General features: G+C 41.5%; 1 protein-coding gene across 1 annotated transcript in view; it reads right to left on the reverse strand.

Moving 5' to 3' along the window:
* MICAL2 (microtubule associated monooxygenase, calponin and LIM domain containing 2) overlaps positions 1-10,985 on the reverse strand; it is a 56,758-nt gene extending 45,773 nt beyond the window's left edge. Inside the window, exon 1 of the mRNA XM_010086494.1 lies at positions 10,722-10,985. Within this exon, the coding sequence (XP_010084796.1) occupies positions 10,722-10,985 (264 nt within the window). The remainder of the gene's footprint in view (positions 1-10,721) is intronic.
* Positions 10,986-15,648: the final 4,663 nt, after the last annotated feature.

Consider the following 15,648-nt stretch of genomic DNA (forward strand, 5'->3'; position numbering starts at 1 on the left):
TTTTTTACATTTTTTTTTTTTTTACAATTTGAAAACACTGGGAATTGACCAGCCAGTACCTCTTGGCAATATGGCATCTCATAGCGTCAACAAACAAGATGGACTTGGACAGTTCAAACAACTAGAACTAAAACAATGTACCTTTCACATTTTTAGGAAGGTTTTTAATAGCAGGAAAAGTTAAAAGCACTCATACAGACCCTACAAACCAGGCTGCTGGCAGCATATCACACAGCAAAAGTTAGATTTCAGCACCTCTAGTTCTTATTTCCAAAACCTTTTTGGTTGAAAACAAAGGTGGTACATAACAGCCCTTATTACTGAAGGAAAGAGTCTTGCAAAATAAAAGTATAAAAAAATGTATTAAAAGGAGCATGCTTCAAAGAGAGGGGCAGAGAGTTGAAGACATAAAATTTGGCAGCAAATTGCACATCACAAGGTGTAATAGTCTCTTCTACACCAACATCCGACACAACAGGAGGAGATAAACATAGACAGAAGCTCAGTGTTTATTTACACGGCCATGCATTAATGACGCTGCTTTCACATTCCAGCCAGGGTGAAATTCGGATGGAGGCACCTGCCTGAACAGCACCGGCTGCGCTTGTTCCGCCACTATCAGGGCTGTATCAGGGCTCACAGGCAGTGAACTTTCCTACCCTGGATGCCTACGGCCAAGCAGGAGACACAGCCCAGGCCCCGCAGCCCCGTAAAAGCCCGGCCGGCAGCCAGCAGCCCCGCTGGCCACAGCAGCCCTCACCTCTCTGGAAAGCCTTCCTACCATATGCCATTACTTCCTACCTCGCTAAAAACCGAACAAACAAGAAAAAAAGAAAAAAAAACAGAGAGAAATGCCTTTGCCTTCCACTGAGCACTTGCATATGAGCATAACTTGTTATTAGTGATCTGGGTGTGTAGCCCTTGGCAGGAAGCTCGCCACCATCCCTTGCAATGTTTTCTGATCTCAGCTGCAATTTACCCTGGGGCAGTTGTTTTATCTGAATTGTAAATCCAACGAGAATGAGAGAGTACGGGCAAGATGGGGAGGTGGACACCAGCCACAGAGAGGAGCATTTGCTGTTTTGCACGTCCTTCTAAAGCTGCTCTTGTAACTCATTCAAAGGAGCCGTGGAAGCAAGCAACACCAGACTAATGCAAAGCGTGGCATAACCACATGGTTCCTTCTAAGTTAGCATCTTAGTCAAATGAACAAATCCAGAGAGTGATGCAAGACAAGCACGGCAGTATCTCTTGGTCGGTTTGTTAAGCAGAAACAGGCACGACCTTGGGAAACACAGCCTGTTTTTCAGGGCCGAAACAGAAGCAGCAAATGTCCAAGGCAAAATCCAAACTGAAAAACTAAACAGAATTTGACCTAGCAGCATTAGCCAGGCTATTAGAGAGGGAAGGTGAAATGAATAACAGCTCCAGTTGTGCTCCAAGTAATTATGTAGTGCTCCTTTTTGGGGCTTTCTAACATAGATTAGGTGAAGGTATTTAAGCCTCTCCCACAGGTCACATTGTCTAGGGCTTGGACCATTCTTGCTCCCCTGCTCTGGACTTGCTCTAGTTTATCTGTCTCTTGCCTATAACACATGCTTCAAACTGGGCAAAATATTTCAGCAGTGTTTTCACCCGCACCAACTAGGTGGGAAGGAAACCACCCCAACCCCTGACACACTGCAGGCCGCCTTGGACAGGCTCCCAGAATCATCTCCCCTTGGGTCAGCACTGCACCCTACGGACTCAGGCTTGGCATGTGGTCCATTATAAGCACTAGATCATTTTCTGCAGCATATTCCAAATTTTCTCTGGGTGTTGCACTTCTTTGTTAGAAGGGTCATAATTTTCTAGTAGGTTTTAGAAATTTTATCCTCTTGGTATCAGACCATTTCTTCAACTTTTCAAGATTTTTTTAAAATTCTAATCCTGCGTTTCAAAGCACTTGCAGCTCATTCCAGTTTGGTTACATCTGCACGTCCTAAATCCAGCACCCAGGTTTTTACTAAGTATGACAAATACCAAGCTACAACAGGAATCACTGAAATCCCACTTAATGCGTTTCCCCAGTCTGGCAGCACACTATTGCTAGCACCACTGTAAGTACAGTTCTTTAGCTGCCTGTGTGACATAATTTAATATAAACCATATTCACAAGTGCTCATTAAAGCAAGGGCTCTATCAGGGTCAAGTCAGAGTTGCAACTTCTGCTTCCCTCCAACATGCTGGGCCAACTTCTTCACAAAGGTGGAAGATACCTGTGTCTGGCTGTAGCGCTCACAATCACCATCATCCACTTCATCCCTGAAGCCTTGTCTCCCAGTATATATAGTGCAGCAGGTCCACAGCTCCTATGTATTTCTCATTTCAAACATCTGCAGATGTGAAGTATAGCTCTTACATTAGCGGAAACGATACAATGCCTGTCCTTCTCTCTGCCGTCGTGCAGGACCCAGAACAAAACCAAAGTCCATCTGAGTACCTGCCAGACTCTCACAGGTCAGGAAGATTTGAAGCAAAATGTGACCATCTGCCAAGACGACAGCTCTCAGTTGCAAAGGCTTTTTCACCACAGAAATGCATGGTTCTCCCCCCCACGCCCGCTCTGCCAGGTCTGTTGAAAATACACCTTAAATTCACACAAACTTTCCAGACCTGAGGAAAAGGCTGAAAGACTGAACAATTAGAAAACTGTAATAATGTCCCATAAACTCAGATTATTTTTCAATAAGCACTTTTCATCACAACCTAGAGACCTGAAATGGCAAACAAGTATCTACGTTAGTTTGCAGAAACCTGACTGTTTGCAGACACAAGCAGATTTTGTGCTTAAATGTAGACATGTCAGGAAATGTGAGAATTTTGAGAACTGACACAAAATAATCCACCTTTAAACACTGTAGCAGAGAAGGTAAGGCAAATTAACCCGATTCCAAGGGCATTAAAGGAGAATTTCTACTTTGTCACGACAACAGATCCCAGTTAAACTGTTTTTTTAACCGCAGCTCCATCACTGTTAAGGCTTTTCAGAGAGAAAATACAAATAGAAATTCTGTTATTTGCTTAAGACAATCAGCTCCTACTAAAATATTTTACATTTTCACTTCTTCTACAGTATCTCTTAGAACTGTGGTATTTTACATTCTACCAAAAGCGTATTAAAAACAACCGGCCCAAATGCCTAAAACAGAAAATAATCTAGAATTAGATTTGTCAGCAGAAAGAGAAAAGAGCACAGCCACATCCCCAAAACCCCCGTTCTCAGCACAGCCATGGGAACCTCGGGAAGGACCTGAACCATAGGAGACAGGAAATTGCCTTATTGTCTGAAATCTGCTTTTTAGCAGCCAAGTATTTAATCACTTCTTAGTAGCAAAAGTTATGTATTTCCTCACTTATCAGTACACAAACAGTACGAGAGCGAAGCTGGAAACGTAGCTAACAACAAACCCCTAACAACCCCATCTGGCCCCCTGGGCACCTCTCCCAAGGCAGCAGAAAGGCTTGTGGGCAGGGGCTGTGCGGGGGGCCAGGCGAGAGCACCCCTCGCCCCGTGCACGCCGCCCTGCCTGCGGGATGGACACCCAGCTCGCCTCCTCCACAGGCAAACCCAAAAGGAGTACAAAGCCACAGTTACGGCAACCCGCCCTGTCATAACCTTTTGTTGCATTCAAACTTAATTAAGCCACTTGTGGTGACAATAGTCGTGTTTTGTGTGAAAGTAACTGAGTGTGGCTCCCTGTGGGAATCTTTATGAAATATCTAGGAAACCAGGTCAGGGTGGGACAGTTCCCTTCTGCCAATTACTTGCAAAGCCATTAAGCAAGGGACAGAGGAACAGCGCGGTGCTGTTGAAGTACAGATGTAAAGCTACTGTTATCTTGCAAGCCAAAAATATTAAAATTCCCAAATGCCTGAAAAAGTCTTATGTAGGCTGTCTGATTATGTTACTTTGGCCAGGCTTCCTTGCTTTTTGTGACTGATAAATCTGAAAAATTGTGTGTTTGTGGAAATGTCTGTAGAGTAATAAAAATAAAGTGATTTCATTACCAAATCATATGCCAAACATTTGCTTTTGCTGACGTAATTTGGCCCAATCTCAGTTTAAAACACAGCTCAAAGAGTCAAATGCTTTGTTTTGTTTTCAAAGAATTCTGTCTGCTGCGTGTCCTGTCATCACCCGAGCTTCTCCTCATCCCCTCTTTAAAAACCCTTAGAGAAACGAATACATAGGAAACATTCAGCAACCGTGGTTTCACTGCACATTCATAGGTGACTTGTTGCTTTTTGTTCATCTCAAACAAATCTTTTCTTTCTTCTTTACTACTCATTCCCACTAGTCTCATATCTTCTACTACTTTGAAATAACTCAGTAAAATTTACTTATCAAAGTTCTTAAAAATAAATTTACAGTGGAAATCCACTAGAAGGCTTTAGGTGCCCTGTCCTAAAAGGCAAAAGCAAAGCAGCATAGATACCAAAGTGAACAGCTTGTCTTTCAAGAGCATCAAACACACCTAGGTGCCAAGCAAAAAGTCAGTAGAACACATGGTGGCCCTTAACACCCCCAACACCTCAATAGCTTCTAGATTCTGCTGTCCAAGCACTATGTGTTTTGATGAAAAAAAAGATAAAGAAAAAGAAAAAGAAAAAGAAAAAGCAGTTGAATGTCTTTGTGTGAAAAGGCACAAACTTTCATTCACTAAACTGCCTCCAAATACGGTACTCAACTCCTAGTTTTAAGTTTTATGACCTTCACAGGAATGCATTTTCATCATAATAAGAGAGTTAGCAATGCTATCTAATATATCTAAGATAAGTTTGGTGTGTTCATTATAAATCTTGTTTATCAGGTTTGGAAATCTCCCTGTTATTATTTGGAAGAGATTAGTACGTCCAGCAAAAGGGATGTGCCATTGCCACATTCACTCATGATAGAATAAACAGGTTAAAGTTTTCATTATAATAAGGATATTTTTCAGACGGAGCACAACTAGCATTCCTGTTTTTCATCTTATAATTCAATTACTCTCTTCCAAAAAAAATATTTGTCTCAAGGGACACAATCAATCATGACAATTTAACACACAAACTCACTGGCTTCTGTACCAGTACATACAGCCCAGGAGAAACCTGGCTGAAAATCCGAGTTGCCTTGAAGGATCAACAAATGCCAGCACTTCAGGAGGAAATTTAGCCACAACAGCAGGTTGATACGTGCTGGATGATTTGCTTAATTAAATGATAAATATTTGTTTAGCGCTACAGAGGAAGGTGGAAAGAGGGGAGGGGAAGACATCTAGAAGCCAACTTGACTCATTTACTATGAGGGGCAAGACTGCAGATTAGGATGTTTGTAAACAACCAAGGACTAGCAGGACTAATCAGTTTCTACCTAACAAGGAGAGAGACCTGGTGTCCACTCCTCATCCTGCTGATTGCCCTACAGCTACATAACGTGGCAGCACCCAGCACGGCCCGGGACCCTGTTGATTGCTACGTAACGTGGCAGCACCCAGCACGGCCCGGGAGTACCTCTCCCTTTCTCAACTCTGTGGGCAAAGCAGGATTTATTAACTCCCACAGCATTCATTTGACCATCTTTGGAAATGGAAACAATATGAAAAGGAACAGAAGGGGTTTGGCAGATAAAGACCATCCTGTTTGATCATTTGTGGGTACACCAATGTGGTTAGTACGGGGAGACGAGGCTCAGCACCAGTGCTGAGTCAGGCACAAAACCTCCAGCCTCCATCCCCATTTCTGACCCAGGGCTCCTCCACAGCTGACTCACACCCTGGCCCCCAACTCCCCCCTCAAGCCACACGCTCTCTGTAATGCTGCCTCAGCTAAAGCAGCACCCCACCAGAGGAGCCCCTGGAGCCTTCCCTACAGCAGAGGGGCCAATGCCCCTGAGTCAGGGTAGGACCGACAGCATATGACGCTCCTGAAAAGAGCCACGGTGTCTTTACACAAGCCCTGGAAACGTGGTCATAAATACTTTTTTAAAGAAGAGTCATTCTCTTGCAAGAAGTTACCCAACAGGAGTTTTTGGAACAGAACTTAATCTATTACAAAACAAGCTTTGAAAGAGCAAGTCCAGGAATGAGGAAAACTAGAGAGGCCAACAGGCCAAGTTCAGGATCATTCCATTTGTTTTACAGGAATCTATATGACATACAGACAGGGGGGCTGGAACTAGATCACCTTTAAGGTCCCTTCCAATCCAAACCATTCTATGACATATATATACAGACACACTTACAAATGCACATATTTATGTATTTGTAAACACAATATTCAAAACTTCTGAGCTCAGTTTTATTTACTTGCTTTATGCTAGTGCTGTCCAGTGAGGCCTTGAAACCACAGCACAGACTATACAAGTCCTCTGCCCGGGAACTGTGCCCAAGGTGGGGTCTATGACAGAGACAATGCTCAGAAGACCAAAGCCTTGCACAGGAATTTGCCACTGCCAATGCACACTCCCTGCAGTGTACAACACCATCATCTGAAACTCGGGACATCCAGAGAAATGCCAGTCTACCAAGGCAGCTGATAATTACACATTAGCACTTTAAACAAGTTTCCTTAGTTCCCAAGTGTCAGCATGTGTTTTGAAAAAACAGCAAACACTTTTGAGGGGGAAAACAACACCGCATTTGCATGCTTTAGAGAATCAACGCCTCCCTTCAGAGTAAATCAGGGATGTTTTCATGTACAGCAATCTCTGCTGTCCTCAAGCATTAATCTACAGTCATGGGAGAGCCAGAATTTCAGGTGCTCAGCATGAGCCAGGTCCTGCCCTCTGATCCATATACATAACACAAACATCAGCGGGAGCCTCATCTATATGTGCATGTGTATCTCTGTATCATTTACACAGGTGAACTGGCAGTAAATCAAGTGCAAGTAAAGAATCATACAGAGAGGTTCAAATAAATGTTTAGAGAACACTCACAGATGTCTTAAAAAGGTGCTACTGAACACACTGCAACTAGCTGGATGAATTCTTGTTCGTCATTGTATTATGTTTTGCATGTTCAAAAATTTAGAGACATTCAAACTGCTAGCATGGTGAACAAATTTTTGAACATGCGAAACATAATACAGAGACATTCAAACTGCTAGCATGGTGAACAACATATGCTAAACCTTTAATCCTCTGCAATTGTCTAGCCACGTTCCACTCCGTGAAGAAAAACCATAACAGGCTCCAAGCATGCTGCTCTGCATTGATTAGTAAAAGATGAAAACGAGAGAGACACTTTGCCAGGATAATAAAGTTGTCCTCTTCTTCTAGACATATTTGCAAAAAATCACAGTATGATCTCTAGGGTTTTGGCTACTTAGGACAGACTTCTGTTTCTCTCTGATACTGTGAACTGTGCAAATGCCAGCTCCAGAACAGCTATTCTGAACAGTACTCACTCCCATTTTACAAGTTTGTGATGGAAGGAAGTACATGTTTGATACAGATTTAACATACATACAGATGGACTCCTACAGTTTCAAAAAAAGGTTGTTTCTGCCCCCATTTTGGGCATGTCTTTTTACAGTACTTGGTTTTTGGATTTTTTTTTTTTCTTCTACAAAGAATTAAAGGGAAAATAAAGACCACAGTAAGGTCACTCTGAAATAGCTGTGGGTTTGAACTGCTTGAAAATTGTTCAACTGGTTTTATTCATCCAGCTTAAAATCATATCATCGTAGAAACTCTGAAAGCCATATTTGGCAATGTTCTTCAAGAGTAGTTAAGACACAGGATTATTGTTATTTAGTTGGAGTAGAACGTCCTGTATGTATAAAGCTTGTGTCTATTGTAAAGACTAACTTAAGTGTGGCTGAAGAGTTTATATGCACAAAAAATCAACAAGTACAGGATTCAGTTCCTAAATCCTGTGCAAAAAAAATCAACAGTTCTCGGGTGAGGCAGCAGGTTCTCGGTTTGTAAATAAAAAAAGGACCATGAGTTGTTTAGATACCAATTGCATTTTATCTCCTTTATCTCCTCCAAAGATTGGGAAGATTGCAAGAAGCCAGACAGATTGTAAAGCTGTATCTGAGAAGAACTGTGAGCTATAGACTCAGCAACAGAGCTCATGGCCACAATCTCATATAAAGCCTTCAAGTCATATATTTTCTTAAAATGATGCCTACTAGCAACCTTGGCTCTGTTTACAGAACTGCAATTGCAAAAATGCACTTATCTCATTTTGTGATCCTGCTTTAACAAGTAAAATTTTTACTCCGGGCTGATCTACTTCAACCAGTCCCCAGGCAACTCCACAGAGGTGAGCGCTGGGCACCGCTGCCAGGATTTAACCTGCCAACTCCTGGTTGCCTGCTTCACTACTGAAAACAGTAGCTGTCATAACATGTAAGAAGGGGAGAAACTTAAAATCACCATCTGCACCAAAGGGAAATCATGGTATGTATATTGTAGCCTAATCTCTCTGCAATGGCATTTTGGCTGGACTGCCAGCATTTCAGAGAATTCCTTATCTGTAAGTGGGGCTGTCAGAGTGCACACGGCAATGATCAGGGAGCCTGCAGTCTTCTCGAAACACGTCTCCTCTCATTCATGTTGCACAGATAGGCTTTCACAGCAGACTGTGATTCACGTGTGAGGAATGTTTGCTAGATATCCTCACGGAGCCCACAGACTGTGGTTGCTGCTTTCATTTGGAGCAATCTGAAGATTCATGTTTCTCTCATTAAATCAGTGATGACACAGCAAAGTGCAGGTCTGGGCATGGTCCAGGCTCAGAGTGAACATCCACAAGCACTTCACAGAGCATCTACATGCACACTGTTCATATACAGACATTCTGTATTCACTTGCAATTTGATCATATGTGCATCATAGACATGTCCATTAATTTCTGCAAATACTTACACCATGCCACTAAAAATAAATCTTTACTCTCAAAGAGCAGTAATACCATACTTTCAACACCACAGAAGGTGTTGATTAGCCTCATGCTTGGCAACCTTGTAAAGCTTTACACAGGCTGTATTTTATATACCAACGGATTTCCATGAGTCTCCTCACCATATATAAAAATTAAACCCTTTGCTTAAGGACTTTGCAGAACCAGGCCTTGGCTTTGTAATGTCACCCTTGAGAGAGAAGGACTTCATTTTGATATTTCACATAGGTCTTAACACTGCTTTTTTTGTGTTGCAAATACTCCTCAAACTACCCATGGAAATTTGGACCCAGGGCTGTACGTGTAGGTGAGATGTATGTGGAATATCTCCTGTAATTTGTTAATCATCAGACACTTTCTCATTCCTTCCCTTTCCTGCCTGTCTTCATCACAAAGATGCTCAATGACATATGTTCAAGGCCTTTTCAAAAGAACAAAAGGGAGGAAGGAAGCACAGGTCAAAAAGGGAAATGAAGGGAAGAAGGAAAGGAGAAAAACAGAGGCTGTCAGGAAAGCAGTGCAATTAGCTGTAATGGCATGCTTCATTTTCCACAGAAAACTGTAGTAAGGACATTTAGTACCTTAGAAAAAGTTTATAATCATTGGGAGCTTATTAAAAAATAATAAATAAAAAGAGAGGACTCTATACATACTGAAAGTAACAAGGTGTCCTCTTCCCTAGTGCTTTCAAGAAGTTTCAACGCAATGATGCAAACAAGAAGAGACCTTCAACACTGCCTGTCTACTGAGTCCATAAAATGACACTTCAGTGATAGTTTCAATTAAAAAGTTCTCCACAGTTTGGTGTCTAGCTACCCCCTATTGTGCCCTTCCCCTTTGTTCTACCTCTATACAGTCAAGTAGCTTCTTAAAACTTACCATTCTTGGGGCAACTTATAGTTATCACTTGGAAGTAAATAAGTGAATTGCTCTGAGAAAAAGCTATTAAAAATATTCTGTGATAGCTAGATGAAACAAGTGGCATAAACTAGAGTACTTTGTACAGTTTTGTCAGCAAGATTTATACCAATGTTCAGTGGTTGTCTCTATCAAAATATGGTCTCGCACGCTCTGCTGAAGAGGAGATAATTTCCTGTCCTTTCTACAACCAAGCAGACCATCTCCTTCAGTAACTACCACACAGCAAATATCCACATTGTGCTTGTGAAAAAGCAGTTACAGCAAAGTATTTAAATCCTTAAGTAGCACAGGATTTTGTTTTGCTGTTGTATAGCAACTAGAGCCAATGCTAGGTGACAAAGACAGATCCCCAGACCTCCAAGCAACACTTTCCAGAGAACAGTTTAGTAACCACTGTTGAAACACATTTGACCAGCCCTGGGCTCTTACAGCATACACTGAGCAGCAAACAGAGGAGCCTGCTGAATATACGGTGATTCGCACCTTGCAAAACCCTGTTTAATAAAAGCTAGTTCTTGTGAGCCTGGAATGAACGAAGCCTACTGCCTTATGAGATTATATCTTTTGCCTGGTTGACACCGACGTCTAAAGAGGGCAGAAAACTTTTCTGCCATGATTGAGGTAGATTGTAAAGCTGGGTGCTTTTAGGACCACTCCTAGGTGCTGTGTGTTTCCACAGAACTTGCAGAACAAAAATACTGAAAATTTGTCAAAATCAGTTGGTATCAGCCAGTTTGAAAAAGTATAATAAAGGGAGGGTTACATGAATGGACACATTGCACGTGGTGGTATAAACCTTGCTTCTGCAGAAAAACAAGTTTAAAAGACTCTAACCTATGAAATCCAAAACTGAACTTCTCCACTTACCTTAGTGTTCATACAAGATTTTCCACGTTTATACTCTTTGTGACTTGCTCTTTTATCAAGCTTGTTCCATAAAGCTTTGGCCTTCCACGTGGTCACTCTTGACTTTAGTTTGGTGTAAAAGTTTCTATTGTCCAAAGGATCCAATTCAAGTTGGCGAGTGAGAATATTAAAGGCCTGAATAGTACCTTTGCACGTTGATGCTTGTACAAAGTTTTCAAATATCTGGCCAGCATGACTGAATTTTTCATCATCGTTTTCACCCATGTTCTTAGAGAACTGTTTGAAAGGATTAAGCTGCAGCTCTCGTGGTGGGGTACAGGTGATCAACACTACCAAGTACTTCCAAGCATGTTATTCCTAGAAAAGACGAACACAGGATATGTTAAAGCAGGTTCTCCCAACAAAATTTAACCCATGAACTGTATATCCAATAGGAATATAAAAATACAGCATATGACAACTCAATAACAAGATACAAAAATTCAGTAGTGGCATCCAAGTGCTACAAGTAAACACAATGTACTTATGCTGTCATGACACGTACTTCACGAAGACTGTTATAAAAACCCTACAAACTCAAGCCTACTGCTTCAAAAACATCCAGCTTCACTGAAAGCTGAGGTTTTCTTTAATTTTTATTCAGTGATAAGTGCTAGGTAGCAGATGAAGAAAAACCAGATGTCCAGATGCTTTTCCCAAGCAGAAGTTACGTCACAGCTAGTACATCTCTGGTAACATTTTGGTCTTAAGAATTCTTAGAAATTTGCAGCCAAAAGTCAATGCTATTTGAGGGAATCTTCTCCTGTTGCACGAGCTAGGACCAAGAGCGCAGCTTAGCCAGAGCAATTTAGAATTGGCACAATCACTTACCACCAGCAAATGCACAGAACAGGCGAAGCAGAAACATTATCGCCAGTTATACCAGAACTGAAGAACCAGAAAACAAGCAACCACAGGAACCTCCCCTTTTTCTAACTCTCTTGCCAAAATGAGAAAGGGTTCAGTGTGCTAGTGCATAGAAAGGAATTTTATCTCCACATCTCCGCATGTTAAATGTTACAGTTATATGTTTGGAGTCTTACCTTGTCATGTGCTGACAATATAAAGTAACGATGTTTGGCCCACTAAGCTCCATTGGCTTTTCCTAGTAACGTGATCACCGTCAAACTGTTCCTGATATTCCAGACAAATATCCTTACGTTCTGTAAGAGCTATTCTAAATTAACTCAAGCTTGCAAGAACTAAACTACTTACATTGTGGCTCTCCCTTATCCTTCTTTAACCTTGCTCTCAATCTCTAATGGGGACCATCTTAAAGTCAGCCAAGGGCTATAAAAATATCCAAACGGCTTTCACATTTTCCAAGAAAATTGTTACAGGTTATGTATAAACTTGTTCTCAGCAAAGGGACCACCTGGACTCAAGTCGAGAGATTTAAGTCCTGTATTTTTTTTTCTTGCTATTAAAGACTTATCTACTAGTCCAAGAAATCAAAAACTAAATCAATGCTTGTCTAACCTCCCACATAATTAGTTATTTTGCTTGGAATGTCATCTGTTGGCTGATAGTTTTAGAATAAACTCTTAGAAAGGCCTTTGAAGTTATGCTTTTTAATTTAACACTGTTCACAAACTGTTCATTCTTTGCTTGTATTTCCTTCAAAGAAGAAAAGAGAAAACACAACCAGTGTATTTAAGTAAAGAAGAGACCTTCCATGTCTATCTTACAATCCTCTAATACAGAAAAATATTATGCAACTTCTTAAACAGATCCCATGGGGAGGTATAAGGAAGTATTTGGAATACTCACATTCCCTGACTGCGCTCAAAATAAATAACCTTTGTGTGCACATCATCAGTCCGTTGTTGGTTTGTGGGTAAAATAAATTGGCAATGTTGAGAGTTTGTACATTTTCTTAGACCAAATGTCATGATTAAATATTTGGTGCCAAGAATAAGTCAGGAAATTTTTGTTTTCCCCTCTGCATACTTCATTTACAGTATGCTCCATGCCCTTTTCTGAAGGGCTAATACTTCGTTTATAGTATGCTCCATGCCCTTTTCTGAAGGGCTTTGTGGCTTTGTGAGGTAAAAGCACAAACATTTTACATGCCCTGACTTCCAGAAAGTCTAATTTTTCAAGAAACCGAATGCCATGAACTTCCATTGACTCCAAAGGAGTTGAGGACATCCAGCACTTTTCCAGTTTCAAGTCCCCAGTGATTAATGAGCAAACCCCTCCAACAATTGCATGCCGGCAGGAGGGAGCCCGGCCACCCTGGCTGCCCCGGCATGGGTGTGAGGGGGGCAACAGAGGGCAACTAGAGATGGCAACAGCACAGTGTAAGATGCTACAATATGGCTTAAACAGCTTGATATTCAGGCACCCCAGGATTTGAGACCCATTGAAAAAAAGAATTAAAATCAAGAATAAACACTTACTTTACCCAAATTCCATGTCTGCCTGAGATATTTTTTATAACAGAAAAGCCAAAGTATTTTTCTTTTCTCTCAAAATAATTATGAATAGCTTCTTGGTGAGTGGGGAAGTGTCAGTGAAACTTTCCACATTGGATTTTTCAGCTAAGGGAGTGGCAGCCAGATTAGGTTTCCTTAATCACTCTAAACTCACACCGCTATTGCCTCAGTGCTACCAAAGACTTTGACCGATCTAATAGCTATAAAACAATGCTTCCTCTCCATTGTTTTCATTAGCTCACCACAAGACTGTTATCATGTTCATATAAGCCAAATATCTCTGGCATAATTGATAAGTGAGTTTGATCATAAATTCTTTAATTTAGTATCTTTTCTGCTCAGAGAGAGGAGATTTTTATAGCCCCAGCTGTTCCCATCCAGCAAGGAAGGGGGGAAGATAAAAGCTCAAAGAGTAGAGCCATATCTGAACCAACCAAGGAAGAGAAGCAGCAAGTGCCAGTGCTGATAACGGTGGGAAGACAGAAGAGACAGTCGGCAGGAGCCACTGCAGGCCAAGGGAAGGGAAGGAAAACATTTTCAGCATGATACAAACCAGTGGAAGTAGGTGTTGCACATCCACACACACACACAAATGCACGCAGCACGCCTGGGCTTCCTCCGCCTTTCCACCAGGGAAAAAGGCAGCTGGGAAGGACAACCAGGACACCTTCCCCAGCCTTAAAACTTCCCTCCTCCAACACTGCAAAGCCAGGACTGAGGCTATTCTTTTTGGGCACAAAATTTTCTCCTCATGAACTTCCAAAACACTCCCATCTTGTTCACACTGAAGAGCTGTGGTGGGGTGGCATCTCCGCAGAGACATTTGCTCACCAGCGAAGCATTTCTCCTTGCTGTGTCAGAGGTCATGTTCTCCAAAAAGCCACATTTTGTGGTCAGAAAGGCAGGATGAGACAGGAGACTCTGGTTACTGGGGTTTCTGGCTTGCTGGAAACACCACTATCTTTTTTTTTTTTTTTTTTTTGGCATGGACAGTGTGTTGACAGATGACAGAGAGGAAGATGGTGCTCTAAGTATAAGCAGCTCATGGAAAAGTATGCGCTTTCTTCTGAGGAGTCACTAATATTCCACTGCAGTGTTGTACATAACTCACTAGAAACAATGCAATAAGGACAAGAAGTTGAACAGAACAATTCTTTACTATAATTAAAGTTTCCTGTTCTGTACCTGTTTGAAAGACTCAAGAGGCAATGCATAAACTGCTTACCTGTAGTGGAAATAACCCAGTGTCTGGGGAAATACCCAAGTTCTCAGAGTATTATCATTTACCCTTTTTCTTCCTTCATCATCTAGATCACTCTAAGGATGAAACACAGATCCAAAAGTCTCATCAAGGTGAGTATTGATGCTGAAACTGCAAACTACGCTTTTCAAAGTGACTACTGAACTTCCTCTAGAAGCACAATCCAAAAACACAACGAACTTTACTTAAAAGTTTACTGAAGTGCTACAGAGCCCAGGGAAAAGTTGGGACACAGAAAGGAAGAGAATTAGAGAGCAGAAAACAGAGCGGACAAACAGTTATTTTAGATCAGGATCTTTAGGTTTAGATTCACACCTAACAAGAATTGCCATTTTAGGTCACACACGTGATGTACTAAGAACATACAAGAATTTGGCCTTCCACGAGTCTTCCCATGGTACTACAGGAGTCTCTGGAGGGCTCCCAGACACCAAGTGCAGGCACTGGGAAGAAGAAGGGTTGCATTTTGATTAACCCTTCTACTGCAATAAGTTAGACCAACCTCCTTTCTGTCTGCAGTCGGGGGCAAACAGGAATGTCAGGTAAGAAAAGGTGAGAAGTGCTGTTCATGCCTGGTGGCTACCCAAGGAGAAAGTGAAGATCTTATTACAACTTAAAGGAAAGCAGGGCAAAAGGGACAGAGAGGACGCAGAAATTAAAGCAATAGTGCAGGTACAGATGCATACATATGAAAGCAAATGCCTCCAGTCTCGGCTGATATTTCCTGTCAGTGAAACAAGCTCTGTTACTGCAGATGATTTTGAGAATAGTGAAAAAATGCCTCCACTGTCAGGATAATTCCACTAATTATCACTAGTTAAATGGATGTATGGAGCTGGTTCATGTCTGCACATGAAGCCTTTCAGCATAAAAGAGCAAGCAATAAAGTTGACATATAGGAGTCATTAAATGAAAATAAATTTTTGACAGCAGTACCCTGTGAATTGCTTGTCAGCAGTGTTTTGAGGTAGTATACTCCCAAATTAAAAACCTTTTACGGCTTAGTTGTCCCCCTGGAGAGAGAACAACCCTAATTTTAATTCAAACTTGTAGCCCTTAAGTCCTTCCTAAGTCCCTTAATGCTCTGTTTCTAATATTTGAGAACATGTTCCTCAGGGAGATTGGAAAAGAATTAAATTCCTCACATTTCAATACCACTAATCCTGATTCCACTTCCAATACAGCCCTA

The sequence above is a fragment of the Pterocles gutturalis genome, unplaced genomic scaffold (genome assembly GCF_000699245.1).
Source record: "Pterocles gutturalis isolate BGI_N339 unplaced genomic scaffold, ASM69924v1 scaffold6851, whole genome shotgun sequence".
Lineage (NCBI taxonomy): Eukaryota > Metazoa > Chordata > Aves > Pterocliformes > Pteroclidae > Pterocles > Pterocles gutturalis.